Source organism: Podarcis filfolensis (genome assembly GCF_964270895.1).
Source record: "Podarcis filfolensis genome assembly, chromosome: 15".
Classification (NCBI taxonomy): Eukaryota; Metazoa; Chordata; class Lepidosauria; order Squamata; family Lacertidae; genus Podarcis; species Podarcis filfolensis.
In genome coordinates, this window is record NC_139618.1 from 1435071 (window position 1) to 1449442 (window position 14372).

The 14372-nt window shown below is 55.1% G+C and overlaps 1 protein-coding gene across 7 annotated transcripts in view; it reads right to left on the reverse strand.

The window, feature by feature from the left end:
- Positions 1 to 1146: 1146 nt before the first annotated feature.
- Positions 1147 to 14372, reverse strand: part of PHF12 (PHD finger protein 12) — a 28745-nt gene continuing 15519 nt past the window's right edge. For 3 of the 7 annotated variants that reach the window (XM_083587473.1, XM_083587477.1, XM_083587478.1), the window contains 13 exons: positions 14100 to 14172; positions 11114 to 11510; positions 10338 to 10458; positions 9618 to 9750; positions 9329 to 9493; positions 8881 to 9042; positions 7130 to 7940; positions 6608 to 6736; positions 5667 to 5813; positions 4360 to 4458; positions 3962 to 4044; positions 3664 to 3802; positions 1147 to 2572 (listed from right to left, as the gene is read on the reverse strand). In XM_083587473.1, coding sequence (XP_083443599.1) covers positions 2196 to 2572; positions 3664 to 3802; positions 3962 to 4044; positions 4360 to 4458; positions 5667 to 5813; positions 6608 to 6736; positions 7130 to 7940; positions 8881 to 9042; positions 9329 to 9493; positions 9618 to 9750; positions 10338 to 10458; positions 11114 to 11510; positions 14100 to 14172 — 2836 coding nt within the window. In that variant the 3' untranslated portion in view covers positions 1147 to 2195. The remainder of the gene's footprint in view (positions 2573 to 3663; positions 3803 to 3961; positions 4045 to 4359; positions 4459 to 5666; positions 5814 to 6607; positions 6737 to 7129; positions 7941 to 8880; positions 9043 to 9328; positions 9494 to 9617; positions 9751 to 10337; positions 10459 to 11113; positions 11511 to 14099; positions 14173 to 14372) is intronic. The other 4 variants (XM_083587474.1, XM_083587479.1, XM_083587476.1 and 1 more) reach the window with 3 other exon arrangements.

Here is a 14372-nt window from a genome sequence, read left to right on the forward strand (position 1 = left end):
TCTTCCAGGACCGAATCCAGCAGCATGTGGAGAGCAGCAGATGTTCCCCATCCCTGCCGGCAGCTTTGGGAAGGCCACAGACTGAACCAGCCGTCTGCTCCATGAAAAGCATGAGTTCTTAGGGGGAAGACAGGAAGTGTCTGGTGCCCATGATGGTGAGGGATGGGCGAGGCAGGAAGCTCAATGGCAGAGCCAATTCATTCCAGTTTGGCCTCTGCCCTCCATTTCTCCTGAGTCCTACAAGGGGCAAGATCAAGACTTAGGAGGGGGTGGCTGGTTCAAAGGAAGGTAGCAGGCAGGTGGGGCAGGCCAGTGCCCCACAAGTCCTAATGCAATTCCAGGGGTTGGGTGATCCTTTGGATCACTTCCGACTCTCTTGTTCCACGACCGGCCGCCTCCGCTAGTGGGAGGGAGGAGAGAGACCTGGCTTCCCAGTGAAGGAGCCCGGCTCCATCTAGGAAGGGAACGTGGGCGATGACAAGAATGAGAGCAAAGGAATTCTTCTAAAAAGAATTGGCACGGCTTGGCACAGCCCCATGATTTTTAAATAGTAGTATGTGAGTTTATTAATACAGACTTAATGCCATTGGAACAGTCATGAAATCTTTTCCGTTTTATACAAAAAAAAAAAAAGGTTAAGAATTTTTTCCAGATCCAAAAAACCCCCCCAAGCATTAAAAACATTTTAAAGAACTCAGCAGATCTCACCTCCAGGATGGAGTGAGTCGAGGCCAACCGGCGGGAATAATTTTCTCTCCCCCCCATAACCCCCCCCAATATAGCCTCTGGGTGCCAGAGGTGCTGTTTTTGTTCCACAATGCCCTACAAGTATATACCCTGTTGTGGGGGGGGGCGGGGAGGAGGGGAGGGGCACTCTAAGTTGGCACCCTGTGCACAACCAGGAACAGGGAGACAGTCCTCAGATCCCACTTTTGGCTGAATCTTCACACGGTGAAGGAGAAGCGGTTGGCTTCCGTCTGACAGCGCAGGTGCAAAAGGAGACCCACCTTGTGACCCGGGGGTGGGGGGGGGGAAAGGAAGGAAACCCCCTCCATAGGGACATTTGCCTACAGGAACCCCCAAAAGCCGACGGAACTTTTCTTGCTGATGGCAGGGAATTTCCAGAGACAGGCAGACAGCGACGAGTGCCATAGTTTTTGTTTTATATACAGAATACAGGAGAGAGGAAAAAAAGTTTCCGTAAAGCCTAAAACATAGCAATTTACTTCTGTACATCAGAACTTAGCTGCGGGGGGGGGGGGGGGAGGGAAGTTTCTGGAACAAAAGGGAGGGAAAAAGGAGGCTTACGACAAAGAAACGCTTTGCTACAATTAAGACAACTGGAGGAAAAACGTCATAACCCACACGTACACAGCTTAAAAAACACAGTGGGGGGGTGGCGGGGGGTAGAGAAAAACGCTGTCAGTGGATGTATTTACACAGAACCCCAAATACTTCTCCATCATCTAAAAGGGGGGCGGGAACGAAACAGGGTGGGCGGCAGGAAATCAGAACTCGCTTCCTGCCACACACACAATACGCAGAATTGCAACTGCAGCAGGAAGGGGGAGAGAAGGGGGGGCACAGGAGGTTGGAAAGGGGGGGGGAGAAAATAAATCTGGCAGGACGATAGCGCACCTTTACATTAAATAAAACAATGATAATTGAATAGATTTTTGCTGTATGAAAACTGTATTTCTCTTTTTCTCTTTAATATAAAAACTATTGTCACTGGCACAAAATAGAACAGGTTTTTTTGGGATTATTTTACAACTGCAAAGGGGAGCAGGCTTGCCTGGGGGGCAATGTCAACGACCCCCTCCCCTCCCCTCCCGGCCCCCTCTCACCGGCTCTGCCCCAGCACGGCCTCCCAACACGCTGCAGTTAATTCCTTTCCTTTTCTTTTTTTAAATGAAATGTATAGTACAAATATATGTGCAAATGCCCCTAAAAACTTGAGCAAACAATAATAATAATAATAATATTAATAATAAAAATTAAAAGTTCTTCATCTCATGCAAAGGGCGTCAACAGTCTGTGGCCCACGTTGAGGGTTGGGAATCCGGACAAGACATGGTTCGTGTACATCAAAGGGAATCCTGTGCACAATGTGTCTGTGAGGGAGTCTCTCGATCTTGGGAGGGAGGATTTATTTTTCCTTGTCCAACCCCCCCCCCCTCGGTCGCTGCCTCCTCCTAGGGCACTGAATTTGAGCGCAGCACAGGGACCTGCTGGGCCTTTGGGGACAGCTTCTCCTCCAAGTCCCTCTCTTGTGCTAAGGCCGCGGCGGCATCTCCTCCCCTGGGCTGTTTGGTCGCAAACTCCGTGATGCTGAAGACAAACTGCAGGCAGCCCAGCTTGATGTAGCTGCCGTGGTGCAGGAGGGCCGTCCCCTCCCAGCCGGCCCCGCTGCCCCCAATGAGGCTGGAGCTGCTGGCTTTGCAGTTGCAGGGCTTGGGGGACGGGCCCTGGGCCTGGGACCGCATCACCGCCGCCTCTTCGCTTGGCGGCTGCTCCTCCTCAGGGGGCGGCGGCTGAAGCTGCTGCTGCTGTTTTCGGCTCTTGTGTCGCTCTGGAATACAGGAAGAGAGGCACAGTGGGCAAAGGTGGAAAGGGGCGTGGGGGAGACTGAAAATAAAACTGCCGGCACCTTAATGCCATTGCACAAATACCGTATTTTTCGCTCTATAAGATGCACCAGACCATAGGACGCACCTTGTTTTTGGAAGAGGAAAAGAAGAAAATTTTTTTCTGAATCTCAAAAGCCAGGACAGCAAGCGAGATCGCTGCGCTGTGATCCTGCTGGCTGTCCTGGCTTAGCCATGCGCAGCCTCTACCCGGCAATAGGAGCCTTCATCCCCTGCCGGGGAAAGGCTGCGCACGGCTAAGGCTCCCCCCAAGAGCCGCGCTCCCTTTAAAGAGCGTGTGGAGTGTGTGTGCGGCTCTTGGGTGCTTTTCCCTGAGGAGGGCCACGCGGCTCTTTAAAGGGAGCGCTGAGCAGAGCCTCCCGCCTGCATTCGCTCCGTAAGATGCACACACATTTCCCCTTACTTTTTAGGAGGGGGAAGTGCGTCTTATAGAGCGAAGAATACGGTATGTGGTGCCATCACCTTGGGAATCCTGTGCACAATCCCGGGCGCCTTGCTTCAAAAAGGGGCTGAACCTCCCATCCCCCTCACTCGATATCAGATTTAACCATCCCTCTGGCTTCTGATTTTTAAGCAGAGTAATGTCCACACACTCACACCAGAGCAGCCGTTGAAGTACTAGAACAGGCTTCCTCAACCTCGGCCCTCCAGATGTTTTTGGCCTACAACAGAGGACAGAGCTGTTCCACCAGGCCTTTGGCCAAGGCACAGCCTGACCCCCTCCTTCAGTAATCCTCACAGAACTCTAGCCCAATGGTTGCCATTAATTTGATTTGAACTGATTTTAGAATGAACTGATTTTAGAATGCTGTATTATTTTACTGGGATGATGGGAATTGTAGTCTTGAAACATCTGGAGGGCCGAAGTTGAGGAAGCCTGGACTAGAAGCAATGCTTGTGTAAAACAGTCAGAGAGACGCACGCAGAGTGGGCCTCTCCTGCCTATGCAAGTTGCCCTTGTGTAGGATTCTGGTGTTGCTTTGTCTCTGGTGCTCAGGAGAGGCTGCAAACTTACTGATCACGCTCTGTACTTTGGCAACCATGCTGCTGGCCGGGACGAGCGCCGTCTTCTCGGAGAAGTCGCAGGAATACAGGACATTGTCCACCGTTGTGCCGTGCTCGCTGTAGTTGAGCAGCTCGTAGTGCTTGGTGTTCTGGGGCAGAGGGAAAGGGAGACAGAGTCACACCCTGGACGGGAGGTGTTGGTGGCAAGGATGGCCAGAAGGACGCTTCCTCTCTCTGCTCTCTCAGAAGCAGATCTACCTGCCTCCAAATCAAGCCACTCTCCCGGGCTGCAGCCCTGCGTGACTCACCTCGTCGTAGAAGATGCAGGCGTGCTTGCCCGAGACGTAGTTGCAGTGACCGTAGTTTGTAAGGCACACGTCCATGTCAGCTCCTGCGCAAAGGAAGAAGGGAGACAGAAACTCTCTTGAGCATCGGCGGCTCGGATGCAGCCAGACCACCACCAAAAGCCACAGGAAGCAGGAAAGGACCATGGCAGAAGTTGAGATGAAAGCACACCCACTCCCAGAAGGCTCAGGGTTCCCCCACCACCCCAGTTACTAGCTTCCGGTGAGAGCAGCTGCAGCAACTTGCAAGCGGACCCCGCTTCCCCAGCCAATTGGGCAGCCAGGAGGCTGCTGAGCACACACGTAGCTGCTCCCCTCCCTTGGCGGGAGGCGAGCTAGTCCCCCAGTGAGTTAGCCCTTGCCTGTCCCAATGTAGAGGGTCCTGTAGCACATGTTCACCGCACTGCCCATCCCCAGCAGAGGGTAGAAGACGGCTCGGGCCTGCACCTCCTTCCTCTGCCCTGGAAGACAGAAAGACGGAATTCATCGAATTGTAGAGTTGGAAGGGATCTCCCAAGGGATTCACAGCTAAAGAATCCCTGACAGGTGGTCTCAAGAACAAAGCGCTGCCAAGAGGCGAGAAGCCCCCTAGATTTGAACACACCCATGCACCCCCCCAAAAAACCTCCACCAGCCATGTTCTTGCCATTTTTCATTTTGCCTTGAGGCCCATAACCAGAGGAGGAGGAGAGGCAGGGTGAAGGTTGTCATTTGCCTTCTCACTCCCCATCCCACCTAGGCACATCTTTCGGCCAACGCTTCCTGAACAAAGCATTGCAGGGCCAGGGTCATCACCTGAGCAGGTGTGTCACCGAAAGCGAGGCAGCGAGAAGGCATCTGTGCTCCCAATGCCAGTGGGAAGGAGGTCCCAGGTTCAAATCCTGGGCAAAGGGCAGCAGGGGGCCCCCAGAGACCTTGAAGAGCTGCTGCCAGGCAGAGTGGACAACACAGGGCTAGATTATCTCCCCTTGGCTGAGAGGCAGGGTGGGCAAAGGGCTTTTCATCATAATGCAGATCTGTCCCATTATTCCAGGTGTTTTCTATTTGGGGGGAGGGCTCAGTGGTTGGGCACCTGCTCAGGGTTCAACCGCTGGCAACATCTCCAGGAAGGACCGGCAATGTCCGGTCAGGAACTCTGGAGAGCCACTGCTGCCAGTGTGGACAATACTGAACTAGATGGACCAGCAACATGATAAGGCAGCTTCCTGTGCTCCTATTTCAAACCTTTATTCAGAACCACGAGGACTAGAATCTTACTTTATTTTTAGGCTGTAAAAGGTCCCAGGGTTGTCCTGGGGGAGTTCCCTGCTGAAACCCTGAGAACCGCTGCCAGTGAATACAAACAATACTGAGCGAAATGGACCAACCATCTAACTTCCTATGATCAGGCTAATTATGCTTCTGCGTTCTGCCAATGCCTAGAGGAAACTTTGGTGCAGCAGGAACAACTCAGGGCTTTCTTCCTCTGGTGCAGGCCCTTCCCAAGGAGCCTGCCTTTCCTACTGCTGGCGCCGACACTTGTTTGACCCCCCCTTCTGCATTTCAGCTATTGGGGAGTGTGTAGCAGAAAGGCGACTTATAATTTTAAGACTGTTGTACCCCCAAGAGCAGCGGAGGAGAAGAGGAAGAGGAGGAGAGAGTGCCCGAGTCAATGTGGGCATGGGCCTACCTTCCGCATGATTTCCCCCAGGACTGGGCTGGTGGGGACCAGCGTTGCCTGCAAAGGGCTGGACCCTGGAAGCAAACAGCTGATGTATTCTTTGCAAGGCCAGGAACTTGATCAGTTTCTCATCCAGCATGTTTATCTCAATCTCTGCTGACATAAAGGAAGAGATGGTGCTGTTAAGGCGAGGTGCCTAAGGGAATCAACGAATTAAACCTTGTGGAACTGTCAGGAGCAAGACACCCTTCCTTATGGTGCTTTCCTGATAGGCCTGTGGTGGAGATTTACACACTCTGCTGACAGAGTGTGCATGGGTCTCTAAGCGTATCTGAGGCTCGTGTCACTAACTGACTGATGCTGTTCCACGGGCGACCGGTGATCATCTGGAGCCAGCTGGGGGCCTGCCTGATGCCCCCGTCTCCCCGGCAGTATCCCAACACTAAATGCCCCTCTGGCATCACCAGCGGGTGCAGATGCCTTCATCAAGAGGGTGGCAAGGGGGGGGGGACACAGCAGCTTGGTCAGAGAGAATCAAAAAGGCCACACAGGAAGAAGAAGAAGAAGAAGAAGAAGAAGAGTTTGGATTTGATCTCCCGCTTTATCACTACCCGAAGGAGTCTCAAAGTGGCTAACATTCTCCTTTCCCTTCCTCCCCCACAACAAACACTCTGAGGTGAGGGAGGCTGAGAGACTTCAGAGAAGTGTGACTGGCCCAAGGTCACCCAGCAGCTGCAGGTGGAGGAGCGGGGAATTGAACCCAGTTCATCAGATTACAAGTCCACCGCTCTTAACCACTACACCACACTGGCAGGAAGAGCATTGCTGAGTTAGGAGGCCCCCTGGGGATGTCTGCAGATGTCGTCACCCCAAGACCAACAAGAGGAGCTCTCTGCCTGCTTGCCTCCCCCCTTCCTGACACAGCAAGATGCCTTTGTGCAAGCACTCACCTCCGCTGCTGTCCATTAATGCTTTCAGGGAACTTGCGAGGTCCAGCGTGGCTGAAGAGTTGGGAGGGAGCAACGAGGGGGTGGTTAAGATACTTCCTATGGATAAGGTGCTCGGGCTGACCTTACCGTCTAGAGGGAGGAGCAAAAAGAACTGCTGGGTCAGGATTCACAGGCATCCCCCCAAACATACCTATATCTATTTATATTGCGCAGTCAAAACACATTGGCTTCAATGGTGGGTGGGATTTGTCAGAAAGCTGATGGAAGTTTTGCTTTTAGTCTATTATTTTAGCTTTTCGGAAGTTTTAAGGTATTGTTAAATTTTGTTACAATTTCAGCTTTTTATATTTCTGCAAACCGCAGTGAAGGTTTTCGGTTTTTAACCATCAGGCAGTGTATAAATTTTATGAATAAAAATAAATGAAAGTGGCGGCGTCCCCCAGGACTCAGTCATTCCCGCTGCCCCTTTTGAGGCAGGGCTCCCAGAGACCCCCAGTTGCCCTGAAGCCCCCCCACTCTCACCTGGAGGCGGTGCTGGTGAGCAAAAGCCATGAGCAGCTCCGATGGCAGAGACCCCGTCACCCACCGCTGCCGCTTGGGGAGGGGTGAGCGCCCGGGTGGCAGTGAGAGGAGAGTCCATCGCCCCCAGGTCCGAGGCCAGCAGAGGCCCAACCTGTGTCTGCACGTTCTTCCTCTGCAGAGTGCTGGCAGCTTCCAGGCTGGCACAAGAGTTCGGGATGGAGGCCGGCATGCCTGCCATTGGCACAGAGCCCCTGTGTGTGCACGAGATTGGCCCCACCGCGTTCTCCGTCTTCACGACAGCCCCCGCCACCATGTGATTGAGGAGCCCGCAGGCTACCGGTGGTGTGGCAGGCCGGGGCCATGGCTGCTGCCGCTGGGACAACCCCGGGAGGGCGCCGCTGCTCTGGCCACCAAGCCTTGGGGAGTCAGTCAAGTTGGCAGAAGCAGAGTCACTGTATAAATGTGGCCCGTTGATTTTCACCTCCGTGGGGGCGTTGGGGCCGTTGGACGTCGCGCTGCAGGGAGACACTTTCTTGGGCCTGTCCGTACACGAGGGGTAGTGGGCGTCCTCCTGCAGGGAAGACCCCAAGGAGTTCTGAGGGGCAATGCCAGGTGGGCAGGGCGCAGAATAGAGGGGAGGGAGGCTGGCTTTGTCCGCCACCTGGTAAGGGCCGGCCAGGGAGCCGTCAGCCACGATCACCGGCTTGACGTCCGCCTTGTCCGCCTGCTCAGAGTCCCAGAGCGAGGGCATCTGCTTGGCAGATAAGTGTCTCAATATGCTGCATTGCAGAGCAACGACGCTGCACAGCCACTGGAAGGAGAAAGGAATACGGAGTGAGACACTTAGGAGAGGAAGTCTGCAACGAGCGCAACACGAGATCCTGAAAAAGGACACCTGAATGTCCCTGCTGATATGGCTAGTGGCCCATCCTAGTCCAACCTGATGCCCCAAAGGGGAAACCCACAGGCAGGACCCGAGCACGAGAACAGCACTGTCCCTTCCTGCAACTTCCAGCACCCGCTATTCAGAAGCATTGTTGCCTCTGACTCTCTGGAGGCAGAGTATAGCCATTGTGGCCAGGAGCAATTGATAGCCTTCTTCTCCATAAGAACATCAGAATGGCCCTGCCAGGTCAGGCCAATGGCCCCTCTGAGTCAAGACCCTGTTCTCACAGCAGCCGCCAAGATGCCTGTAGCAAACGCACAAGCCGAAGGTCTAAGGCAGGCAAGGAAGATGAGCCAAGGAAAGCTTGCAGCAGGGCACAGCAACCCCATGGGGAATCCTGGAACTGTCCTGCATATTCCAAGCAGGCTGCTCGCATCCAGCAAAGTCCCCTCAGGCTCCTCGGTCTACTGGAAGGACGGCCAACCCACAGCTCCAGAGGGAAACCAAAGACCTTTGCCATGGGAAAAAAACTGATTCCGCAACAGATCTGTTAGCTGCACAGCATGGATGTGAGACGAGGTTCCCAAAGAGGTTACCTGCCCCGCTTCCAACCCAGATACCAGATTGGAGACATCTAAACATGCAAGGGAGGAGGAAGAATGCCTAGCAGACCATCACAAGGTGCCTGATGGAGAGGTGCTCAGGGCTGCTCTCAGCAGCCAGGGCCAAGCGCAGCCATGCTGAGAGTCTGCTGGCCTCAGAAGGCAGCATCCCTCTATTTCGAAGCTGGGGGGGGGGGGCGCGGGACCCTCTTTGGCAGGAGTGCAGCCCCTCCTGGAGAGAGGCCTCCGCCCCGGGCCTTTACCTCTTGCTGCTCTGACTGGGTGGCTAAGTGCTCCGGGCTGCAAAGGTGCTTCAGCGAGGGCTCCTCAGGGACCCCGTTGCAGATGAGCTCCCCGTCTCTGATTGCGGCAGGGGCCAGCAGCGAGGGCGGGATCCGATACTGGGACTTGATGGCATCAGGAACCTGAGGGAGGGCATCGGAGAGAGAGGAGGGGCAGTTAAATCTTCCCAGCCTTGCCTCTGGGTCAAGCCTGGTTAAAGAGCAAGCCGAGGCCTGCAAGCTTCAAGAGGAAAAGCCGTCCTCTGCGCAGGCAAGGCTGCCACCTCCTGGTGGACTCACGCAAGGCAGCTTCACCGAGGAAAGAGCCTGGTGCCTGGAAGTCCGCAGGAAGCTCAGAGGCCAGCCCACCCTCCCCTCAAGCCCTCTCCCTCTCATTCAGAGAGACAAACACAGCCCCCTCCCCACTGACCTTCAGCCCCTTCCTCTTCATGGACTGCACCACGCGGCGGTTGGGGGGGTGCTTCTTGTGGACCCGGTTGAGGAAGTCCACCTTGACCACGTGCTGGGAGATGGTGTCCTGGAAGCGGTCAAACACTCGGCACCGGTTGCTCAGGGTCATGTTCTTCTGGTTCAGCTGGAAGAGAGGGGGGGGCGCTCATTACAAAGCCCCCGGGTCACAGCAGCAGCAGCAACAACAACACGGGAGCAAAGCGGGAGGGGAGAGACTCTGCAGGCCACACAGGGGAAGGCCAACTTACCACCACGTGCTCAATGTGGTTTGGACACATCCAGCGGCCCAGGGGCATGGCCGTGAGAGGGGGCTCCAGGCAGTCCATGTGGAAGAGCAGCGGGCAGTAGTCGCACTGGATGAGCGGGGCCACGCGGCAACTCCTGGAAGGGGGAGGGAAAAGCGCTGTCACTACACAGAGGAGCGAAGAGAAAGGGAACTGGCGGACGACAACTTCCATCTGCCCCAGCATCGTACGGCTGTGCTGGCTGGGGCTGATGGGGGGGTTGCAGTCTAAAACCCCAGGTAAGGGAAGGCAGGTCTACTCCGACTGGGGTCAGCAGGTCTCCAGGGTCTTGGGCAGAAAGAGGTTATCTCCCGTTGCCCTTTAAACTGAAGATGAAGTGGGGGGGACTGAGCCTGGGGTCTTCTGCATGCAAAGCAGGTGCCTGGCCCCCTGAGAAGCACTTCCCCTGAAGAAGGATGTGCCCATGATCCAAACCCATGACCTCCAAACGCCTTAAGTGGGAATCCTGCCGCACCCTGCCCGCAGCTGGGGAAAAAGTCAGCGTTCCATGTGAGGCCTTGGGCATAGCCGGGCCAAGAGGGAGAGCAAGGAGGCCTCCCACAGGGCTGCCTAAGCCTAGGCCCTGCGGGGACACGGCCTGCTCTGACTCCCATCCTTGGCCAAGAAAGCTGGCACAGAATGCCATTGCAGCCCCCTGCCCAGCCCTGTGCGCCACACCCATACCTGCTGCACGTGAAGCAGACTTTGACCGGCAGGGGGACCAACCCGTTGTGGTCCAGCTCATGCTGTGCTTTCTTGACGTTCTTCCCAGTCGTCTCCTCCTTCCTCCTCCTCTTACTAGTACCTGGGGGGGTGGGTGGGGGGGCGGGAAGATAGATGTAAACGGCCCTGTTATTCCTCAAATGGCTACGCCAGTGGTTTCCAAACACTTGTTGCACCCCTGGCCCCTTGGTTCCATAAACTGATTCCCATTGCCCCACGCTACCCTACTAAAAATAATGACTCAGAACAGCCACTCAGCTAAGGAAGATTAACAATTGACTGCACTTTTATTCAAAGTCCAACCAAAACTATTTCGTTTAATTAATTAAAAAAACCCTGATGAACTTGATCCAGTGATACTAGCTTTTCAACATCTCAAGAGTCATTTACAGCTCCATCCACCCCCTGCGGCCCGCTTGCCTCCTCAAGTCCCCCTGCGCACGGCCTCTGGGAAAGACCTGCCCACGTTGGGAACCACTGAGCCAAACTCCCAGTCGTGGAAGGACATGAGAGTCTTGATAGGAAGAAGCCCTGCCCAAAGGGGTGATGGGCCCCAACCTGTGCTGGGCTACCCATGCAACCAGGCATGGAGTCGCAAGGCCGCCCCCTTCGCAATGGCAATGCCCGCAAGCTAAGCCAAGCAGCCCAGGCTGGTCCAGCCTCTTCTGGAGCCCCCCGGCTCCAGCTTCTCCCTTCTCCTGGCGCCTGTGAAGAAGGGGAGCGGGTCTGCTGCTCACCTGGAAGTGCGGTGGTGCAGGTCAGCTCATTGGGCAGCTGGAACTGGGTGGGGTTCCTCTCCATGGCGGCGGCGATGAGCAGCTCAAAGGGCCGCTTCAGGTGGGGCTGCCCGCCGTCTGCCTCTGCCGCGGTGGCAGAGTCATCGTCCACGTCGATGATGTCCTCGTCCACGTCGTTCTGCTCCGAGTTGGGGGTCTCGGTGCTGGCGCTGGAGGTGGGAGTGCCGGGCCGGCTGGCCCTCCGCTCTAGGAGCCGGGTGTGGGAGAGGGTCCGGAGGACGCCGCCGCTTGACCGGTCCAAGAAGTCCGCTGCGTCGCTGGTGGGGGACGTGGTCCTCTTCCCTGACTTCTCCACCAAGCCATTGACGTGGCCCAGCTCCTTCTTCTGCTCCCGCTTCTGCAAGGCACAAGGCAGGCAGGCAGTCTTAACTCAGCAGCCCCAGAGCAGCCAGAGGAAGGGGAAGCATCACCTTCACTGGACAGTCCAAATCAGAGGTCAGTGGCCAAACAATGCCCCCCCGGACTCTTTTATCTGGTCCCTGCAACTTGCTTGGGGCCACACCCCAAGCGCCTGCCTGGAGATGTGTCACTGAACTCTGATCATGCCTCTTGCTTGGATAGATCGAGGACAGAGAGGGGTACTGTACATAGGTAGAATTTATATTTAATCTTCCACTTGCTTTTGCCCTTGGCCCTGCCTAGGACTGGAATCTGGTGCTGGGAAGGTTATCTGGAAGGGAATGGGACCCCTCAGGCTGAATAATGACATGTCTTTTATTGGCTTACAGTGGGGCAGTATCCAAAGTTGGGCCTACTCAGACTTGGGTCCATTGAAATGAACAGATGTGACTAACTTGGGCCTATACTTCTCAGTGGGTCTCTCAGGAGCAGAACTTAGCTGAATCCAACCCATTATTTCTGCTTGTGTCGAACTGATTGGGGTGCAGTGCGGGGAGAAGCCTTGCAGGAATAAAACTACTCTGACTGCTTGAGATTTATTTTAATGGCTGCATTTATATGCCACTTTTCCCTCCAAGGAGCTCAAGGCAACGCACACAGTCCTCCTCCTCATTTAACCCCCACAACAACCCTGTGAGATAGGTTAGGCTGAGAGTCAGTGACTGACTTCCAAAGCCACCCTGCTCCCCTGTCCTGACAAAAGGATTCAAGTCATTTTAAGGGGAAAGGGGTCCGTGCTATTCCTGCCTCAACTGAATTCTCTGGAGTGGCACGGCCCTGCCGTTTGGTGAGTTGCAAGCTTGGCCATTCTGAGCTGCCTGCTGGGCTCAGCAGCTGACCAAGTGGGCCGAGGAATGAAAGGACGGCAGGCAGGGGAAGTAGGTCAAAAGGACCCCCCTAAGGGTACTAAATACGGGGAAGCAATGGGTGGCTACCTAGGCCCTGAGGAACACACAGCAAAAGATCAAGCCTAAGAACCATAGGTCCTATCAGGTCAGGCTCTTTGCCCATCTAGCCTGGCGTGGTCTCCTTTGACTGGCAGCAGCTCTCCTGGGCCTCAGGCAGAGGTCAGCAACTGCTACTTTGGGGGTGGCGATTATGGGGCTGCCCAGACGTTGCAGCCCCTAGCTCCCTCCATTGCCAGCCATCGTGGCCAATGCACAGGGAAGATGGGAGTTGGGAGTCCCACGTTTGAAGGGCCGCAGCAATCCCTGCGTTACCTGATGCTTTTAATGGGACATGCCAGCGCTTCTGCCATGGGCCCTTCTGTCATGCATAAGAACATAAGAAGAGCCCCCTGCTGGATCAGGCCCATGACCAACCTAGTCCAGCATCGTGTTCTTGCAGTGGCCCTCTAGATGCCTGTGGGAAACCCACAAGCAGGACTCAAGTGCGAGGGCACTCTCTTCCCGTGGTTTCCAGCAATTGGGATTCAGAAGCATTGCTGACTCCAACTGTGAAGGCAGAGCACAGCCATCATGGCTAGTAGCCATCGATAGCCCTCTGCAGTCCTCTTTTAAAGTCAACTAGATTGGTGGCCATTGCTGCTTCCTTTTACCACACTGGTTATTTATTATTATTATTTTAAGAACAGAAGAAAGGCAGAAGCTGGAAATCCTACACTTGGGGGGCGGGACGGGAATCGCTGGACACGTGAGAAGCCAGAAAATCCCTGGACTCTGAAATCTCTCTCTCTCTCTCTCTTTCACCCAGCCCTGCCAGCAGCTCTTTCCCTCTTCAAGCACACCCTGAAAGCTGGCAGCCCCAGGAGTCAATATTTGCATTCAGCTGGGCCGCCCTGCTAGCTGCAGGAAAGGGCAGGCATCTCTGATGACAAGTTGGAGCCTGGCCCAATAATCGCCTCCCTAGCTTTGGCAGCGGGAGGGGGGGCCAGCGTAACTCATCACTGCTCCCCCCCCCCGCTGCTATGGAAACAACAGGAGGTCATTCCATTCTCTCCTCTCCCAAGCTAGCCGGAAGGAACTGGGGAAGCTTGGCAATGGGAGCAGCTGGCCTGAAAGAGGGAGAGGCCTGTGCCGTCACAGCCAGCTCCCCCCCTCCACCACCCCCTGCAAGCAAGAACACACACGCACACACACACAACCTGCAATTGGCTTAGCAAGGCAGGGAATGTGGCTCCACCAAATTAGCTTGTCACAGCTATGGCAGCGACTTGCACATTTGGCCATGGTCTGGAGAAGCAGGTAAAGAAAGGAACGGCTTTCTCATCACCCTCCCTGCCAGGCTCAAAGCATGAATTAATTTAATCTAGCTTTTCCCGAAGATTTGTGAAGCATTCCCCCCAGCCCCGCTTGAGAAAGACAGGTGTTCATAATGCGTTGGGAATTATAAAAGCTATTTTTTGGTCTGTGGCAGCTGTATGTCCTCGCACCCGCCCCTCCTGAACAAATCTTTCCCCACAGCTGTTTGCAACCCTTTTGTTCTTTCCAGAGAAGGAAGAGGAGGAGAAGAGATTACATCCGAATGCCCAGAAGGTCCGTTCACTCATGGGCGGAGGCGTCTTTACCTTCCGGCGCACGGTGCAGCGATGGCACATCCACTCCCCGGGAGGCAACATCTCCTCGCTCAGCGGAGGATTACTGGGAGGAGAGAGGGAAGAAAAGGAGGCTGTTATATTTCCAAATGGCAAGGACATGCAAGCCACACCTTCCTTCCATTTAGGCTGGTGGTGGCAGAGAGCCTAGGGCCCTACAGATGTTGCTGGACTGCCGTGACCAGGAGCCAGCCATGGCCAAGGGCCAAGCATGAGGAGGGGAGCTGGGAGTCCAGCAGCACCTGC